At 40.6% G+C, this 21,089-nt stretch overlaps 1 protein-coding gene across 1 annotated transcript in view; it reads right to left on the bottom strand.

Annotated features, from left to right (window-relative positions):
* DYNC2H1 (dynein cytoplasmic 2 heavy chain 1) overlaps positions 1-21,089 on the bottom strand; it is a 163,805-nt gene that overhangs the window by 95,932 nt on the left and 46,784 nt on the right. Inside the window, exons 43-56 of the mRNA XM_081950886.1 lie at positions 20,395-20,641; positions 18,086-18,237; positions 16,659-16,803; positions 15,046-15,148; positions 11,865-12,032; positions 11,640-11,770; positions 8,862-9,110; positions 7,834-7,942; positions 5,431-5,544; positions 4,175-4,317; positions 2,711-2,792; positions 2,198-2,352; positions 804-941; positions 180-293 (exon numbers count right to left, since the gene is read on the bottom strand). Coding sequence (XP_081807012.1) covers positions 180-293; positions 804-941; positions 2,198-2,352; positions 2,711-2,792; positions 4,175-4,317; positions 5,431-5,544; positions 7,834-7,942; positions 8,862-9,110; positions 11,640-11,770; positions 11,865-12,032; positions 15,046-15,148; positions 16,659-16,803; positions 18,086-18,237; positions 20,395-20,641 — 2,050 coding nt within the window. The remainder of the gene's footprint in view (positions 1-179; positions 294-803; positions 942-2,197; positions 2,353-2,710; positions 2,793-4,174; positions 4,318-5,430; positions 5,545-7,833; positions 7,943-8,861; positions 9,111-11,639; positions 11,771-11,864; positions 12,033-15,045; positions 15,149-16,658; positions 16,804-18,085; positions 18,238-20,394; positions 20,642-21,089) is intronic.

Raw genomic sequence — 21,089 nt, 5'->3', positions numbered from 1 at the left:
TGAAATATATGAATATTCTCAGATTTTAATATGTTTTCTATAACACAGGCAATTACTATTCAAATACTCTTAAAATCTTAACTACTCTTTATTGTATCAAAAGAAAAATAACAGAGAAATTACAGAAAAGTATACTTCTTAATAGGATTATATTATATTATATATATAAAGCTGATTACCTGAACCTCTTTCAATTCATCCTCAATTATTTTTTTTCTTTCTTCAATTTTTACTACTTCTTGGGCTATTTTCTGTTTTATTTTTTCCATTTCTGATTTTTGTTCACTTGCATCCTACGACAGGCATTAGTCAAGACATCAGTTCAGACACCTATACATTTCTTCAGAGTGAATGCAGACAGCCATTTTTCTTTGCAACATTTTTAAACTCTTTGAAACTGAACAACTATACTAGGTGACCACCTATGTACAGAATATATGACATTTGGACAATATTTTTGACAATAAAGATGAAAAAATTTCTTCTGTAAAAAAAACATTTACAGCCGTAACTTAACAAAAAAAGGCTCAAAGTTATTAAAGGCTGTCTCATACTGATTTGGGTGTAATGATACATAAGCAACTCTGCCTAAAATCTAACAATAATTTGCACCAATCTAAAACATTTTTTCCTTCATCTTTTTCTTCCCAAAGTAAATTCATGTAGAAAGTCCTGGTCAGTTTAGAGCTAGTGCAGTTTTGTACTATTGAACATACAATACAAAGATAATTTTTATAAAATCTTTTTTTCTGTCAAAGCACCCCATGTCCTTGTATGCTTGCCACTTCCTGTCCTTTTTTTACCTGCATAGAAACAGTGATTTCTTGAAGAGCAGCATCTGCTTCGTCTTGCTTTGTTTTGAGTAATATGCCTTGTTCTTCTGCTTTCCTGTTTAATTCATCAACAAGTGCTTTGGCTTCATTTAATTTAGCTACTCCAGCCTACAATTTATAAAGAGAAGTTGGATGAAACTTATCTGCAGGGAATCAGATCCATAAACACATATTTCATACTAAATAGAGGCAGTCCTCTAGATATGACTGTATTGAAGCCTGCCAATGGAGGCACCCATGTCACCTGTTAAATGAAGCATCTCACTTAATAACCCTCCATCTCTGTTTTCTCCAATTTAATTAAGCATGCAGTCGTTAAGTGGAGCACAGGATGCTTCAAAGGTGGCGGGAGGCCCTTGCAGGCCTAGCACAGGTCCAGGACCCCTCTATGGTTGTACGCTCTGCAGGCAGCTGCCCACAACCATAGAGCGTGCACCCAGAGCGGCCACTGCCGAAAGACTCGGGTTGGAAGCCACAGAAAAAGCCAGGCTGGGATGGCGGTGGCGGCAGAGGTGCCCTGGCTCCGTAATGAGAGCTGGGCCATGCATCATGAGGCTGGGAGGTGGGTGAGCGAGAGCGGAACAGCCGCTCACGCAACCGCCCTCTCCAGCCATGCAGGGCGCCATTCACTGGCATTTGGAAGGTGCCAAGCTGCTGGAGCCGGGTGGTGGCAAACAGGCGCTCACACGGCTTGGCGATACCCCTAGATCAGTGAATGGCGCTGTGCCCGGCTGCAAAGGGGGTTTGCCGAGTGGCTGTTCATGAGCGTGGTCGCTTCATGGCTGTTGTGTTGCGCTGCTGCGATAGTGCAACACAGCCATTCGCTCATGAGGCTGTGCCCGGCTCTTTGGGAGCCAACTCACAAGAGATCAGCTGCCTGGCAACCCCCCTCTTCAGCTGGGCACAGCGCTGCTCACCAACCTAGCGGTATCCCGAGGCGCCAAGCAACGTGATCACCTTTGCCTCCTCCCAGGTTCCTGCAGCTTGGCACCTTTAGGATACTGCTAGGTTGGTGAGCAGCGCTCTGCCTGGCCGGAGGTGGGGGGTTGTCCAGGGGGCTTATATGCAGGGGGAGGGCTTATATTTTTGCCCACCAGAAAAATGTGGCATGGCTGTATTATGAGGACATGTCGTATTTTCGGGGAAACACGGTAGGATATTGCAATGATCAGATAAGTAAGAATTTTTCTCAAGTACGTTTACGGCAATAAAAGTGAAGAAAGAAACCAAACAAAATAATTAAGGGATTCTTATGAGGTTGAATAATAACATTTTTTTCCAACTTAGACAAAAAGAAGTTCATGGTGGATAAATACATGCATCATTTAAAAAATATAATGCAAATCCAAGGTATCCAAACATACCTGCAAATGACTTTGCCTTTTTATCAACTCTGTCCTTTTGCTGTTATGAATAGCAAGATATGTATGCAGGAAAGTCATGTATCTTCTGGGTGTAGCTCCATAAAGTTTACATGACTCATGAATCGTCAAAAAGGACTTAATAAATTCCAAGTCACCTACAAAGTTGTAAATGCACCAAGAATATACAAGGTAAGTACTGCTAAAGACAAAGCTGGTATTGAATAAACAGAATGGAATGATGATTTAAGTATAATCCATTATTTTTAAGATTAATTTTATCCTTTTGCAGATTTCATTTACCATATAGCTATGTTCAACATATATGATAAATGCCAATTTGACTTCTCAAACATTTGAGAATGTTTGTAATATTATAAATAATATTTTGCTCCTTTCTCAGAAGTAATTTTGTTATACCTTTATGAAAAAAGGAGAATGTTACATTTATTTGATTGGTCTTATGCTTTCGTGAAAGAAAATGCACTAAAACTGTATTACACAATAGCAACTTACCAGAGTTCTTTTTTTTGTGTTCTTTTGATGTTTTAGCCACTTTTTCCTTTTCATCTGCTTCAGCAAATAACATCTCAGGTATCTAGAATGTAAAATGTAAGCTAAGAACAAGCCGTACCATTAGAATAATTTCTTCCCCTAAAAATTGGCCAATGGCTTCATGGTTACCACTCTTCTTCAGCTTAAGAAATGATGCTTACTCACATGGCTGGCTCAGTTCAGTTGTACACATTAAAAAAAATGGAACTCAACAAAAGATGTAGAAATAGCTTTTTGCCAAGATTCAGCTGAAAGGAGATTATATGATTTTCCTACTTTAAGACACAGTTTTCCACTTATGGAAAGGAGCCAGAGGTGATATTCAGGAGGTTCTGACAGGTTCTGGGGAACTGGTAGCGGACATTTTGGGTAGTTTGGAGAACCGGCAAATGCCACCTCTGGCTGGCCCCAGAGTGGGGTGGAAATGGGGATTTTGCAGTATCCTTCCCCTGCCATGCCTACCAAGCCACGTCCACAGAACCCGTAGTAAAAAAAAAATGAATTTCACCACTGACAGGAGCTATGAATACTGTGAAGACTGAAGCTGGCAACATCATAAGTAAAAAGCCTGACACCAGACAGAACCATTATCAAGATGGTATTCAATGCCTTCAACATCCATGGTCAAGAAAAGGAGACAAAATACTGCCACATAGCAGCAAAAGAGACTAATGTAAAATTTAAAGCCAGGATCTGACATACTATAGAACCATGATGGCGAACCTATGGCACACATGCAACAGGTGGCACGTAGAGCCCTTTCTGCTGGCATGCAAGCTGTCGCCCCAGCTCAGCTCCATCACACATGCGCACACACCTCCTGCCGGCCAGCTGCTGCATGTGCAGAGGGTGCAGTGCACATGGGAGGGGCTGTGCCAACTTACGCAGGGGGACGCATGCGCGGGGGGCATTGAAAGGGTGCACATGCATGGGGGTGGGGAGTGCGAGGGGTGCACGGGGGGGGCACACATTGTATTATGGGCGTGCACGCACACGCATTTGGCACTTGGCGACAAAAAGGTTAGCCATCACTGCTATAGAATCACAGGAAGATTCCACAGTAGCTGTCTTTCATTCTAAGAGCTCCAATCTCATCTGCAATGAAAATGACTCATCTACTTGACCTTTGTCCTTGAAACTTCCACTGCTAAACTCATGACTGTGCATTTGTGTTCCTAGAAAGTGATTGATTGTTGTGTGTAGGATAAAGCTCTGAAACTACCAATCTAGATTTCTCTAAAACAAAAAACTTCATACATTATTGAAAGAAACTCCAAGGATACATCTCTAAGCATTTCAAATGTATGTCACCTCTATTTTATAATCGAAATTAAATTTTAGGACATTCAATGAAATATGAAAGGGCAGAACTCAAAAAGAAAGTATTATGGTGAGTGTGTCCTTGTTTCAAGTTCTTCCACTTACCTTTTTCATACTGCTTTCAGACCAGCCTTCCATCCAGAGCACCTGACACTTCTTATGAAGTGCAGGGTTACTTTCACAATTTATTGTGAAATTCAAATTAGTGGAATCCATAATCAGTACAACGTGAAGATTCTGCTGAATTCCTAAAAAGTTACAAAAGCAGTGTAAAATACGTAAAATTATCCCTGGATAAAATTACTTGCAACTACTTCAGACAGAGCCCTAGGAAGGGGACAATGGCAAACCACTCCTGAAAAATATTACCCCCCCCCCCACCTGCATGGATCTGTCCGGGCGGTCTCTGAGAATTGAACACCATTGAACATAAGAAAAAAAAATCAAACTACTTTCAATATTTGAAAAGTTAAAATTAGAAAACAATAATATATTTAAAAATAATAATATATTTCCCAATAATAAATAAATGTATCGGTATCTTGCAACTCACAAATATAATACAAACGGAGATACAACTACCTTATGTGCTTTAACGATGACGTAATTAAAATCTTGGATCTTAATGTTAGGAACTTGAATTATTTGTATATAGTCATAAATAAAGTAAAAAAAAAAACCAACGAGGAAGCAATGATAAGAATTTAAGTTTAGTTTGCAGTCTCCCTAAAACCTTTTGGGGATGCTTAAGACTATACCAATGGCGATTTACTCACACATAGTTGTTTGAGAATGGGATGGTTGCTCATTCACAAAAATGATACCATGGCAGATCTAACTAATCATAAAGCACCGATATACCAGAATGCTCACTGCAATCCCCTCACTGTTCCCATCACACTACCAGAATACTCCCTTCCTCCCTAGCTTAAATGTTGCCCCTTTTCTGGGAAAACGGGCGCAATTCCAAACAAAGTACTTAACAGCAACATCCTCCCATTCCTATTTTGTAAGAAACTATACGGAGACCAGTGACATTAATAAATATTATGATCTAGCACTTCGCAGCATGCCAGTTGTTTCTTTTTTTTTAATGTTAAGAAGTCTGATGGGACACTGTTAAATAGTAAGCAATGTGTAAATGTTGTAACAGAGATATGTTAAAGATTTTCTTGAATCATAGATTCTAGCCACAATGAAATTAATCTTAAAATTCAATTTCAAACTAAAAATATTTAATAAAAGAAATCCCATCAGAATGGTTATCATTATTTATGATCGCTTTTCACATTCAATTTGAATGTACCTTTTTTCACTATTTCTATAATAGCTCACGTTACTATATGGAGTCATTCACTTACTGTAAGTAAAATAGTTGAAAACTGGTCCCGTAAATCCATCCTGTGATGCTTGATCTTTCAAAGGGGACAGGAGTGGCTCTAATTCTTCTATTGTGTACAATCCAGAAACTTCGCCTATTTCAGATAGTTTTCACAATGTTTTATATGTGCCAAATTAAAATCAAATTACTACTGTATCTTTGAACATTATATTTTGTAAGAAGTTGAGGGAAATGTTATTAATTTCAAAAACAAATAGATCCTAAGGAAAAGGAAATATATAACTAAATAAAAATTATTATTACAATAATTTTCAGTTTATACCATGTTTTCCATTTTCACTTTAGGTTAGCCACATTATAGGATGTTATTTCATCTTTCAATTGTAGAGTGAAGAAAGGAAAGCTCAAGATTTGCAGAAGTTTGCTCATAACACATAGATTATGTTTTGACTTACATTAGGAAAATTTTCATTCTCTTAATCCAGGGCTGTCAAACTCGCGGCCCGTGGGCCAGATGCATCACGTACTGGCCACGCCCACGCCCAGTTTAGTGAAGGGGAAAAAAGTTGCAATATGTCATGTAATGACTCTGTGACAACGCAAGTTTGACACCCCTGTCTTAATCTGATTTTGCAGCACGTTTCCAAATCTTAAAAATATTTGCATGTAACAGAATGTATAGTCTCCAATCATACAGTTAATATCGCACTAACACTGAGAAGTTGTGAACATCTTACAATTAATCTATTTATGTTTTCAATAAACAACCCATGATCTACTGGCTCATCCTTTCAGAGTTATTTCCTTACCAGATACCTCAAAATCTTCAGTGACAGAGCTTCTAATGTACTGCCTTTCGCTGGAAAATTTGGGATACCTTCAGACATGTATCTGACTTGAAATAGCCCATGTTGTGCTGTACAGCAGCCAAATATCACCATAGGAAATATTTTATGACATTTTGTATTGTGTCATAAACTGCTTTATGATGTTTATGTCACATGTTTTTTTTTAAATTGCCATATTTCAATCCCACAGGAATTACAGATCTCAGATTATGGACACAATCAGTAAATTAGCCCATTTGAGGTACCTTGGTTAAAAAATTGCCCTGACATGCACCATTTTGCCCAGGGTAAGGATTACAGGAATTAGAGTTATAGTAGTACATAGATAGACTCTCTATAGTAGAAATTATTCTGTGATCATTTGATAGCAATGTGCTTTGTTGAGTATTATCCCTAAACTCTTATCTAATTTTGCAACAATATTATTATTGATGATCTAACTATAGAATCAGAGTGTAATTGATCACATCTAATATACTACAGACCCAATGTCTAGTGTAATTTGAGCAATTATTACTTTAAACAATTTATAGTGACTTTATTTACAAACTATCAACCAATTACATTTATTTATTTATTTATTTATTTATTTATTTCTTGGATTTCTAGACCGCCCCCTCTCCCGAAAAGGGACTCGGGGCGGTGTACAGTCGATGCAGATAAAAAATACAATCATAAAACAATTAAATACATTTGGATGGAGGAGATAGGCTGTACAAGAAATAAATATATTCTAAAACCCTAAAAAACATCCCCAATTAAAACCCAAACCCAATTAAAATAAATCCCCGGGAGATAAAACTAAGAGAGTGCCAGGCCAGCTGATTGAAATAGGTGAGTCTTTAATTTTTGACGGAAGGAACGGAGGTCGGTGGTAGTTCGAATGTCGGGGGGGGAGGTCATTCCAGAGGGTTGGGCCCATCACAGAGAAGAACCTATTCCTAGGTGTCGCCCGCTGGCATTGCCTAGCGGACGGCACCAGGAGGAGTCCCTCCCTGTGTGAGCGGATAGGTCGCAGGGACGTGTGTGGTAGGATGCGATCCTGCAGATAACTAGGTCCTATGCCATGGAGCGCTTTAAAGATGGTAATCAATACCTTGAAACGCACCCGAAAGGCCACAGGTAGCCAGTGCAGCTCGCGCAGGAGAGGTGTTACGTGGGAGTAACGTGTACTCCCCATGATAACCCGCGCGGCTGCGTTCTGAACTAGCTGCAGTCTCCGGATGCGTCCCAAGGGAAGCCCCATGTAGAGGGCATTGCAGTAGTCCAGGCGAGACGTCACCAGCGCATGAGTGACCATGCGCAGGGCACTCCGGTCCAGTAGGGGGCGCAATTGGCGCACCAGGCGAACCTGGTGGAACGCCCCCCTTGCCACGGCTGCCACATGGTCCTCCATTGACAGCCGGGCATCAAGGAGGACGCCCAAATTGCGCGCCCGCTCCACAGGGGACAGTTGTTCGCCCCCTATGGCCAGCGATGGTGTCAGCTGGCTGAACCGAGGTGCCGGTACCCACAGCCACTCAGTCTTGGAGGGGATGAGTCTGAGTCTGTTGTCCCCCATACAGTTTTCTGACCTGATGATAATAAGCTGTTGATCATCTCAAGAAAAGTGGGCTGGACAAACTGATAGTCTTCCAATAACAGTACAACATGTTGAGCTTCAATTCCTGCAAGTTGCATGACCTGGAGAAAAAGCATTCTTTCTTTATAATCTGAGACTGAACTAGAAAAAGAATTCAGGTTTCATATTATATAATTCCAAACCAAAAATATCTGTGATAAGGTCTACCCACTAAAACAAGAAGGACTTTAAACAGTTTGCAGTGAAAAAGAAATGGAAGAAAATGTAAAAGTAATAAAAATAGTAATCTAATATATTTTATTTAAATGAATACTAAAATTTAATAACTTTATTGAACATGGTACCACTGCTTTATTATAATATATTGATTATACTCTGGAAGAGCTACTTTTTCACCTGATTCTAGAAGCCATAAGGTTTTTTTTTGGGGGGGGGGGTGCGGTCATCAGGGTGCAAACTATTCCAAAGGAGAGACATACAGAGAATACCTGCTGCTGAGAACCCTCCAACCATAACTCCTGAAAGACAGTTTAATAGAATAGGAAAAAGAACTGATTCTTGGGGCACACCAACCCAGCATTTGGTGGTGGTGGTGGGGAGCTCACACAGTCATAATTCTTGTCTCTGGAACTACAACTACAGCTCCTTTATAGCTTTTGAAAGCACTTGAGAACTTGAACCATTTCATCCAGCTTCATTGCTGATACTATCATTGGTGTATAGTTCTATATTTCAAGCCATATGGCCATTGCCCCCCCACACACACACACACTCTTTCCCTGAAAATAAGACAGTGTCTTATTTTCTTTTAACTCCCCAAATAAGCACTTGGCCATTTTTTCGGGGAGATCTTATTATTTTTGAGGTCCAGGAGGCAGCGAGTGTGATCACCTCATGGTTGCTGCTATGTTGCAATATTTTCGTGGAGGGCTTATTTTAGCGCATAGAATCTTCTCCCTGTCTTTTATTTACTTCCTCGAGAGACAATCTTAAATGATACAAATATTTGATAAAACTTACATGTTTCAAATCATTTTTGAACTGTTTCATTTCATAGCCTCTGGAAATCTTGGGTGTAATCAGAATGGCCCCGTGCATGTGACTGACTAAAGATGTAATGGTTCGACGACCCACTCCGCTCTGCCCGGCTAACAGAAGGGAGCCTCCAGGAAAACTCAATACTCTATCAATTCTAGACACATAATCAAAGACTTCCGTGAAAAGTAAAATCTCTATTTCATGGTTATCTCGTCCATAATGAATAATACCCTAAGGAGGGGGGAAAAAACATTAGTCAATATACGAAAGTGAAATAATGAAATGAAGCAATATAGAACACTTTAGAAAATATTGTTCTTGGAATTGTATTTCTGTGAGGTATATAAAACGTTGAAAAAAATCTAGTCAAAATGGAACATTATAAAAATCTTTCATGTCCTCTTTCTTCATTTCTCTTTTGCGCCACTGAGTTAGTGCAGTGTTGGCAACTGCCTGAACTGGTCCCTGCAGTTTTCCTATCCTACAGCTCATTAATTCATTTTTCAAGAAAGTAAAATGTAGCAATGTAGAAATGCTTGTGGTTTAAAATGTTTACATTCCTGCTTGGCTTGCTAAATCTTGAGACAAATTTGTCCAAATGGGAAATTACCTAAATCTGTTCACATTCTACTGCTCATTAATTCATTCTTTTGACAATTCCCATCATCTTTATTCAGGAAGCAATTTTTTAAAAGCTAGAATATGGTAAGGTAATGAGATTTGGTGGCTCAATAGAAATGCTTTTGAAAAAGAGCATTGATTGCATTGCTATTTTAATGCTTGTGTTATTTCTGGTGCTCCGTAGGGGTCTTCCACCTAGTCTCCTTCTTCTGCCATGAAAACACTCCACTTACTGCTTGCTGAGGACACTTTCTCCTAAAAGAGACTCTGTTTCATGGGCAGCCAACTGCTGAAGTAGGCTAAAGCTGTTGAGGGAGATACTGGCATGAAAATAGCACTCTTTTTCTGGGAAAATAGAAAAAGATCCCCATCTGAACAATTCATGGTGCACTGATATAATCAAAGCTCATAATCTCCTTTACTACAATTGGCCTGACAGATCTGCTATGAGTTTGTTCCTTTTGGTCCAGTCCCTAAGTTCACTACCTGTTCTGCACTGCTGCTTTAGCTGTTTTTAACTGGGTTAGTGGACAGTTGTCCTAGAGCAGTGATGGCGAACCTATGGCCCCCGTGCCACAAGTGGCACGCGGAGCCATTTGTCAGCTGAGTTCACCTTTTTAAAAGCTATTTTTCGCCTTCCCCAGGCTCCAGAGGCTTTATAGGAGCCTGGGGAGGGCGAAAAGAGCCTCCCCACCCTCCCCGGGGGCTTCAGGGACCATCCGGAGGGTCGTTTTAAGCGCTCCGAAGGCTTCAGGGACTGTCCGGAGGCTTCCCTGATGCCTTCAGAGTGCTTAAAACGACCCTCCGAGCAACCCGGAAGTCACTTCCCGTTTGCTCGGAGGGTGGTTTTAAGCGTTCCGAAGGCTTCAGGGAAGCCTCCGGACGGTCCCTGAAGCCTCCAGAGGGCCTCCGGGGGGGCGGGGGAGGCTCTTTTCGCCCTCCCCAGGCTCCTATAAAGCCTCTGGAGCCTGGGGAGGGGAAAAAGCATGTAAAAATGGGGGGGCACGCGTTGTGCGCGCATGCGCACTGGGGGATCGCGCGTTGCATTATGGGTGCGGCACGCTCGCACACGACCCCCCCACGCTCCCCCCCACTTGTGGCACGTGAGCCCAAAAAGGTTCGCCATCGCTGTCCTAGAGAATACAAACCTCTGAACTTGATTACCTTACTTGTTTAACACATGCATCTGGAAAGTGTCATGGAAAGAACTAGCAGTATTGGAAAGGGGCAGCAGAATTAGCAGTCCTGTATGCATCGCATCCAAGGACATGGTGGCTCAGTAGCTAGGATGCTGAACTTGTCGATTGAAAGGTTGGCAGTTTGGCGGTTCGAATCCCTAGCGCCATGTGATGGAGTGAGCTCCCGTTACTTGTCCCAGCTTCTGCCAACCAAGCAGTTCTAAAGCATGTAAAAATGCAAAATAGGAACCACCTTTGGTGGGAAAGTAACAGTGCTCTGTGCACCTTTGGTGTTTAGTCATGCCGGCCACATTACCACGGAGACATCTTTGGATAGCGCTGGCTCTTTGACTTTGAAACTGAGATGAGCAGCGTCCCCTAGAGTTGGGAAAATCTCACACATATGTGCGAGGGGAACCTTTACCTTTTTACACTTTATTCATCGCATCAGATTGCACTCGTGTTGGAGGTACCAAAGCACTTCCGGTTTTAAAGGATTAGCCGATGACATGACCATTGTCTGGGAGATACCCAATTGGGGGGGGGGGGGGGGCTTTCATGTCCCTGGCAGGAGCTGGACCAAAGGATGGTAGTCCCTGGCAGCACTTGGGTCTCGAAAGCGAGCTTGCTTCTTGCCAAGCCAGCAGCCTAACCACGCATGCCACCATGCTCTCCTGTATGCATATATTTTATATATTCCATGAATGTTCAAAGCCTCCTCATAGCAGTATAATCTTAATATGCAGAACATGACTTGTCTTTCTGAAAAGTCACCCTTTGAAAAAATAATCCCCTTGTTGTTATGAAGACATTTTTGAAATATGCAGACAAATGTGAAAACCACTGAATTCCCAGTGATCAGAATTCTACTGAGTCTTATGCCCTACATCTGAAATAAAAACCTCTGAAAATGCCCTCTCTGAGTATATATGTGCTTATGTGCGTGTGTGTTTTAACATACCTTCCTAATAATATCTTTTAAGTCTGTTGAGTTAAGTTTGCCAAGTGGCCTCCCATGAGGTGGCAGGGTCTGTCCAGGAGCCATAATGGTTCCCAAGTCACGGTGGGCTCCCCATGTCGCATAAAAGGTATCTGTGTAAATACAAGGTAAGTGGAATTATACTTCACATTCTGAAATAACCCTGATGGGAGAAGAGGAAAACAAATCTACAGTATTTTATCTTACCTGCCATGTTGTCCAAAATATCAGATCCCCAATCTCCTTGAAATACTTTCATTAAAATATTATCAAATACATGAACTTCTTTAGCACCAACAATTTTGTCACGGAAAAGCCGTTTTGCTTCATATGCAACAATTTCCAAGACAGTATCTACCGAGTGTGTAAATCCCGCTGTGAAGTACACATTAACAACATGCCATTATACATTACAGTAATCAATTTCTGAAATTTTGTACTACCGTGTTTCCCCAAAAATATGACCTGTCCTGAAACGAAGGCCTTGCCACATTTTTTGCATCGGCAAAAATATAAGCCCACCTCCGAAAATAAACCCCCTGGATAAGCCCCCCCCCTCTGGCCAGGCATAGCACCGCTCACCGACCTAGCAGTATCCCGAAGGCGCCAAGCCACATGGCGCTCTGCCCGCCCCCCCAGCTCCCATGGCATGGAACATTAGGATACCCCCTTGGTCAGTGAATGGCGCTCTGCCCGGCTGGAGAAGGGGGTTGGGTGAGCGCCTGTTCTGCCCCCAGCAAGCATGCCTCAAAGCCTCACCATGTCCTGGCCCAGCTCTCCCTGCAGGGCTAGGGCGCCACCGCCACACTCCAAGCATAACTTCTTCTCCGGCTTCCAAACTCCAAAACTCGCCTGCCAAGTCTTCCAGCAGCGGCCGCTCTAAGAGTGCGCTCTATGGTTGTGAGTTGGCTGCTGGAAGACTCTGTCTGGAAGACTCTTTGTCTGGAAGACTCTCTGTCCGGCAGCCGGCCCATAACCATAGAGCACACTTCTAGAGCGGCCGCTGCTGAAAGACTCAAGCAGCCGAGCTTTGAAGTTTGGAAGCTGGAGAAGAAGTTATGCTCATAATGCGGCGGCGGCGGTGCCCTGGCGCTGCAGGGAGTGCTGGGCCAGGGAATGGTGAGGCTGGGAGGCATGCTTGCTGGGGGCGAAACAGGCGCTCGTGCAACCCCCTTCTCCAGCCAAGCAGAGCTCCATGCACTGATCTAGGGGGTATCCCTAATGTGCCAAGCCGTGGGAGCTGGGGAGCGGGCAGAGCGTCACGTGCCTTGGTGCCTTAGGGATACCTCTAGGTCAGTGAATGGCGCTCTGCCTGGCTGGAGAGGGGTTTTGCCAGGTGGTTGCTCATGAGTGTGGTCACCTCATGGCTGCTTCGCCCCTGAGGCTGTGCCCGGCTCTTCAGGAGCCAGTTCGCAAGGGAGCAGCTGCCCGGCAACCCCCAAACAATAAGCCCTCTCCCTATAATAAGCCCAAGGCCATATTTCGTGGGGCAAAAGAAAATAAGACCCTGTCTTTTTTTTCGGGGAAACATGGTACAATTTAAAGACATAAACAAAAAAGGATGTCACATACCAGAAGACAACCATCAAAAGGCAGCAGAGGAAAAAAAATCCAAGAATGAAATATCAGAGTCATTTTATGTTTAACAATATACAATTCCATTTACTTTATAATGAATAATTCATACAAAATCCAAGAGAAATATATTTTTATTTAGGTCAGTGCTGGTTAATTATTGAAGAAAACTTGTCAGTTAGTCTTTCTGTAAGCAGGAATGCAAAACAATTTGACATGAAGAACTATTGTATTCAGAATGGATTCAAGGTACATTTGTTGGTCATACGTTCAAAGCAGTTAAATCTATTAGGTCTGCTCACCCCCAACCAATCCTGACAAACTGTTTAGAGCCCAAAATGCCATTGTATTTAGAGAATGAAGAGGAATACACAAAAAAAAAACCCCAAACCTGCAAGTTATCATTAATCAAAATTGCTAATCTTTTTTTTTATTGAAAAAGTTTTATACAAACAAATTTTCCCCCTTTTAACCCCCCCGCCATACAATGTAAATCACATACAGATACTATGCCCCCTCCCCTCCCCCCAACCCCAAAAAAATTCTCATTCAAATATTATACCAGATACTTTACCCCCTCCCCTCCCCCCATCTTAAAGTAGATTACTCATTCACATATTGTACCCCCTCTCCTCCCAACAATCATAATATAAGTTTCTCTTAGAGTAGCAATAGCCCATTAATCCCATCTTCTAAAGTAATTAAACATATATAAATCATAATATAAATTTCTCTTAAGATAACAATATTTCATTAATCCCATCTTCTAGTTTAATTATGCATATATATTACCCCACCCTCCACCCTAGCCCTCCCCCACCTCCCACTCAAACCCCCCCTGACTTCCACTATACACCACTCTAACAATTCCAATCTTTAATGCACTAGAGAAATCTTATTATTATAACCACAAACATAGATATTATGTATTAGATTAAAAATTTATTTATGATTAATAATTCTGTTTCCTGAAATCAAACATGACCACTGCTGCTTCCTATATTGCCAAGACAGTACCAGTCATGAAATAGTGCAATAAGGAAGTATGTATCAGAAGCTCAAAACGGCATACATGCTCTTATTTTCCACACAAAAGCAATCTTGTGAGGTAAGTTGGACTAAGAGAAGATAAAGTGGTCCCAGGGAGCATCCACACCTCCTGAGGAGATACTAGAACTTGGTCTCCCTGATTCTAGCCCAATATCTTTACCATGATCCCATAATGCCTCTCAGAACTGGGGTACAACCATAGTTTGGACAAGTACAAACTATTTGCAGGCAAACCCCCACTAATAATAGGAACCAGAAGTTCTGTAGCAAACTGCAGTGACATCAACATGAAGATACATGTGCTTTAATATCAAGGAAATGCTGTGATTATGTCTTTGAGTTCTGGGATTTAACAAATGCATTAACGTACAGCACTGGTATGATGACATCAATAAACCTGTGGGAGCAATTCCCCCCTCTCTCCTGACCCATTAAAACATATTTTAAAATATTTTTTAAAATGCTATGTGTTTTGTCAGCATGGAATGCTGACTAATTATTGCAGGAAATAATGGACAGGAAGACAGATTAAAAACTAGGTTAAAAACAATAAAATGAATTTTATAATGAAGGAGGGTCTCATTGACTGGATTAATGAAAAACATATTGAAACATTTTGTCACTTCTTGATGTTATCTCCAGCTTCCTTTATAAGTATCACTATAATATTCACAGATAACCTGACAAAGCTACTCAGAAATGAAAAACTGGCAAAAATCATAATTAGGTATTCTGACATGCCAATTAAGCCGGGGTTACTCACCTCCTGTTAAATCGTATCTGAATAAACCTAGAACCCACTGAGTAAGAATACAGGGTGTAAAAAGGTAGTGGCTGTAGTCATCAACTGTGAATTTGGCTCGAACCTGGAAAGACAGATGGGGTCAATTCTACAGTTTTAACCCTGCCGTTATTTTTTGCAACACATTGTAGTACTACTTTACATTGGTTCAAAACATTTTATGGACAAATTTCCATGTAAAACAATCACAGTCTAAAGCAGGGGTGCAATCTCATGGTCCGTGGGCCAGATGCGTCCCATGCTAGCCACGCCCAGGCCCTGTTTAGCAAAGGGGGAAAAACTCATGACACATCACATGACAACACCTTGCAAGTTTGACACCCCTGGTCTAAAGTCTTTAGAATTTTACATTCGTTATTGAAGACTTAGATCGGAAGCTCTCTGAAAAAGTGATTGAGCAAGGCTACCCAAATTATGCCACAGAGATTTAAATGCATTATTTTATCCATGTAAAGTTATCCCAGGAAGTGACACGGTGAGAAAGATACTGTACAATCTGGAAAAGAAGGTACCATCGGCTTATATCCTCATAAAATCTCTCATACGTGAGAAATAAATTATTAAGTAAATGTTATATTGGAAGGCATATAAAAGGAAAGCATATGCAGCAGCCGTGTCAATTAAATGGGCTGATGGGTTAATTATTTCTTGCACAAAGTTTGGATACACTAGTTGCACAATTTATTTTATAACTCTTGACATAAATCGGTCTAATGTACAGTATTTTCAAGCTAAAATCAACACACTGTGTTTTATACACCTTACAGAAGCACTCTGGGTGGCTACAGTTTGGCAGAACCAAATTCCAAAACGTGATTGATCCAGATTTCAGGCAAAAGAAAATCCCGAGGCTTCTTGGAGCAGGCAGGACAAGGCTGGTAACCCTCACCCTTCCTTCCAATCCTCCACGACTGTGGTTTGCATAAGAAGCATTCCACAATTAAACTTTAATTCAGAATTAGTAAAACAAAACTTTGATAAAATATGCAAATTATCATTTATTCTATAAAATCCATCAGATAAGCTAATAAATGGCGAGGCAAATTGTTAAATAGTGTATGTTTCATTGCTGAAGGGATAAGATCCTGAAGAAAGGAAGGAGAAATTTATCAAACAAACAAACAACCTAAACCAGGCACGAGGGCAAAAAAAAATGTCCTTCAAGATTTCTACGAAGGTTATGATTAGGAATTCTATTGTTGTAATCATCTTGATTTTTATTAATTTGCAACAATCTCTTAAAACCAGATCTCCTGGCAAAATACATTTCAATCAAATATGTGTTCAGTTAAGAAATACTTTCTTTTCTATCTTGAATCTCTTACTAATATTTTACACTGAACCACTCCTACAATTTACCTCTCTTTGCTTTCATAAGGTATTGTGTCTATTTTGTTTTTAAAACATCAGATTTTTAATTTCTAAATGTTTAAAATAGCTGAGATACAAAATCTCACTTGCCCGTCTCCTCCTTTTTACAGTACTTGTAACAAGAAACAGCTAATCATCAGTGAACACAACACATCCACAACAAAGAACATCACAGTTACAAAATAGTTCATTTTAAGTCATACCTGCTCGTATACTTGAACCATGGATCCCGCTAACTGGTAAATTTTTGCTAAGGATCCCCAAGCAGGATGATTTTTTAGATTCTTGTGTAGAACTGGTTCTAAGTATGCACTGTAAATGGTCTGTAGCTGATCTCTTTCTGGATAACTAAAAAAAGGAAAGTTTAAAATTCAGTTACAATTTCAAAGTTTATTAAAATCTAATTCGAAAATGCAAGTTAAGAGCAGAACGGTTGTTATCTGGCTGAGAAACAATAATGTCTAGAAAATATTCTGTAACAAAACCTGGTGCCTGAATACCTGGCCAAATTTGACTTGTCCCATATGAATTTCGAGGGAAAGAATAAAATAGGATCTCCCCCAACAAGAGACAATGGGCACTCATAATACAACAATTGTCTTTAGTTAGTCAGATTAGCTTATATGAGCTACTGGTTCTACTGGCTTTTTATTCTCTGATTTCAAGGCTGGTTTCTCTAGGTCAGGGGTCACCAACCTTTCAGACCTCAGGGATCATTAAATTCATAATTTTAAATCCGGCGGACCACTAATATGATCTGCCTAATGACTGGCGGGTGGGTGGGTGGACATGCCTAATGACTATGTGGTCATGTGACCAACTTGATATCATCTATGTCGAAGTGCATCTCGCCAGCCTCTATTCGCCCCTTCCCTGCCAGCCACTCCTTGCCTGACCGCCCAGGCTCCTTAGGCCCACAACAGAAAGCAGTTGTTGGAGCTAAGCAGCCAACAGGAGAAAGAGTTGGCAAAACAGCTGGCTCAGTTCAAATTGGATCTGACCAAGGAGGAGGCTCAGCAGAAGCACCTCACTGAGGACTACGAGCATAGGCTTTCCAAGCAGAGGGAAGACACATTGTGGTTGTGCAAGGCCAGGTACTGGCGTCTGGAGGCTCAGCAGGCTGAGATGGTCAGCCAGTTCCAGGCCATGATGCAGTCCCACTGGAACAAGGCCCTCCGGCTCTTCGTCACCAGCAGCACTTCCCTCCAGCCATCGTCCAAAGTCCCACAGCAGGAGACTGAAGCAGGCCCCAAGTCAGAATTTCTGCCCCCCTTGTGCCTCGCACAAAAAGACCTTGAAGGGGGAGACTCTCTGCAGCAACACAAACGTTCATAGTTTGAGGATCCCTGATTTAGTGCAATATAAAAAATGCAAATAATTTTTCTGCGGACCAACAAAATTTTCTTGCAGACCACTAGTTGGTGACCGCTGCTCTAGGCATTTTCCTCCTTAAAACCTTAAAGTTGACAGGTAACAGTTTTTCCAAACTTGCTAAACTTTTTCAATTATATTACCCAGAAATAGATGCTGTACCTCCATTGAGAAATAACGTGCATTTAGATTAAATACTGAAGTTATTCTTGAGATTGTAAAGAGAGAGAGGAATAGATAGGTGTACATAGATGCTTACTCAATCGCACAAAGACGGACTATAGAAGTAAACCTGGAAGTAAGTTTATGTCTTCCCACTGTTCCTCCAGCAGACATGGATGCCACAATTTGGATGTTTTCCAACCCTACCCACTCAAGATTTTCATCATAAAATCCTTGATATGTAAGCACCTTGGAAATTAAAACAACAAATATGAGTAATGTTTAATATCTCTAAGATACACTATTTGGATTATGCAAATAGCATTAGAATAATACATTCTTATCAGCTATGACCATTATGGATCAGATTACCAAAATAAAAAAAGAACACCAAGGAAGATGCCAGGATGCATGTAATTAATAACAATTTATTAGATGGTCCCAATCTAAGCATCAAAGAGGTGTCCCTACATTGAGCAAGGTAGTTAGTCAATGGATGTGATGTAAAGACACCATTTGGGGTAGCTCCTACAACCTCTAATTCACTCTTCTGCTCCTGGGCATGTGCACTCCAACTCAGGAGATTAATTTTTAAAAAGTTTACTATTCACCTTGATCAAATTCCAGTAAAGGGCAAAGAGGAAAGGAATACAAAAATAGGTAATGGGGTAATCCTGCTGAAAGGAATAATTGTGCAGGCTCTTTGTCTTGCCAAATAGCAGTGGCAAGATGGGAGTCATGCCAGAGGTGAAAGCGATAAGTAATTAACTTATTAGGGTCAAAACCAAGAGCCTGTTAATAACCAGAATCAGCGCAGCAAGACAGAAGCTATTCCAGAGGTGAATAATATAATACAATAACTTATTACTATCAGAACATTTTTTAAAAAAAATACTAGAAATTTTAAATGGAGTTTTTGCTGAAAGAAGAAGAAAACTGAATTGATGCTTTTTGGATTTGAAGATATAGATTAAACAAGGAGGTGAAGGGATCTGCAAAATATTTAAGAAGGAGGAAGTAGAATACGATTGTCATCTGTTAAAAAGAAGATCAGAGGTTATTAATTTATTTCTTAATTTTAAAACTTCTTGCAATTTGTAGGTTTTTCTTTCTTTTTCTCTCATTCAATTAGATTATTAAAACTCTTAATAAATATAAATTTAAAAATAAAGGTTAGAGTAGAAGGATTGTTAATTTGGGTTTGTATTTGTTAAGCAAGCAGTGCACTGGGAAAATGCTACACAGTAAGAGATGTCTTATATAAGTAATTTCCCTGCATTAAGAAAGGGGGGTGGGAACCCTCAGATCAGTCATTTAAAATAAAATAACAATATTATTAAAGCTACAATGGCACTGAAAAAAGTCCCTTATGACTGTTTCTCATACCTACAACTGTTGTCATGTCTCTGTGGTCATGTGATCAAAATTCAGACACTTGGCAACCAACATGTATTGACAATGGTTGTAGGGGGATTCCAGCAAGCAAAGTCATTGGGAGAAGCCAGCTTTGCTTAACAACCACATGGTTCACTTTATTATTCTGATGATTCATTTAATGACTGTAGCAGAAATCCATAAAATCAGGCATTACTCACTTAATAACTGCATCCCTTAGTAACGGAGGCTCTGGTCCCAATTGTGGTGGTAACTCAAAGACTATCTATATACTTATCAGAGGAGGGCTTCAAAAAATTCAACAACAGGTTTTCTGCCCGGTTGCTGGGTGGGTGTGGCCATGGTGGGCGTGATCTAGTTGGCCTCCTGCACCACGGGGGGGGGGGGGGCGTTTTTGCCTTCTCCAGGCTCCGGAGGCTTTTCTTGAGCCTCTGGGAGGGCGATAACCGCTTTCCCCAGACTCTGGAGGATCTCCAGAGCTTCTGGGAGGCCTGTTTTTCTCCCTCCCCAAGCCTCAGTGTGGGTCCTGCACTTACCTCACATCCAAAATGGGCAGCATGGAGACTCCTGGAAGGGGAGGGGAGGGGTGGACAGGGCCAGTTAGGGGTGGGATTTGGAGGTTCTCCGAACTGGCCATAACGTTAGCTACGGGTTCTCCTGAATTAGGATGAACCCGTAACAGCCCACCCCTGCTTTTTGTCATATTGTAAACCTAACATTTAATATCAGAAATATGGAAAATATTTGAGGGGACAATTAAATAAACTTATTATTTAAAAGTTTTAAAAAAACTTATCTTCAACTTAAAACAAGTTTTAAAAAACGTGTCTTCAACAAAGAACAAGCTATCAACGAAATAAAGCACAGTGTTGTAAAGGTAAGGAAAATGCAAGATGAAACATTGTAATTTTTTTTGGGGGGGGGGAGAATTTATATAAATGTTAACAGATACAGAATTCAGTTCTATTCCACACAACTATTTTAAAAAATGAAGAACGTTATTCTACTCACCTGCTGTAGGAAAGCCACCAATGTGCTTGTTCCCCATTTGTCAGGCTTAGGCAAATTTATATCTTTCAGATATAAAACCAGCCTTTCACAATCCTTTGGCCTATATACTCGTCCCATATTAGTGCTAATTACTAAACATGTCTGACTTAATTTTTGCAGAAGATGCCGAGATGTAGTCTGTGCACTGCAATGAACTGTAGCAATCTGAGTAGATCGAAGCTGGGAAAAGGCATAACGGAGTAGCATTCTATAAAAATCAAAAAATAAAATAAAATAATAAAATATTTACAGAAATTATATAAAGTATGCCTTAGGCTTGTGAACTCTATGCAACTGATATAAAATCTTGTATTCATGAACATGTACTTCTCTCCCACACATACACAAATGGAACATGTACTTCCCACCAAAAGAAATGGAATAAAATTGTTTAAAATGTATATTATTCATGTATGTATGTATGTATGTATGTATGTATGTATGTATGTACATACATGTTTCACTCTATATCATTCCCAAAACAAACAGACAATTGTGGCTCTAAAACATAGTTGCTGCTTAGTATTACACTTTGCTTTATTGCTTTTGCTTTATTGCCTTGAATTAATTTCTCTTTCACTTAATTTCTTTTGGGAATTTTTCTATTGTCCAATTAGTTCACTGCTAGATTAAATACCATCCTTTTTTTCTTTGCC

The sequence above is a fragment of the Natrix helvetica genome (genome assembly GCF_964273705.1).
Source record: "Natrix helvetica genome assembly, chromosome: 4".
NCBI lineage: Eukaryota > Metazoa > Chordata > Lepidosauria > Squamata > Natricidae > Natrix > Natrix helvetica.
Note: the sequence above shows the minus strand (reverse complement) of the source record. Positions and strands in the feature narration are given on the sequence as shown.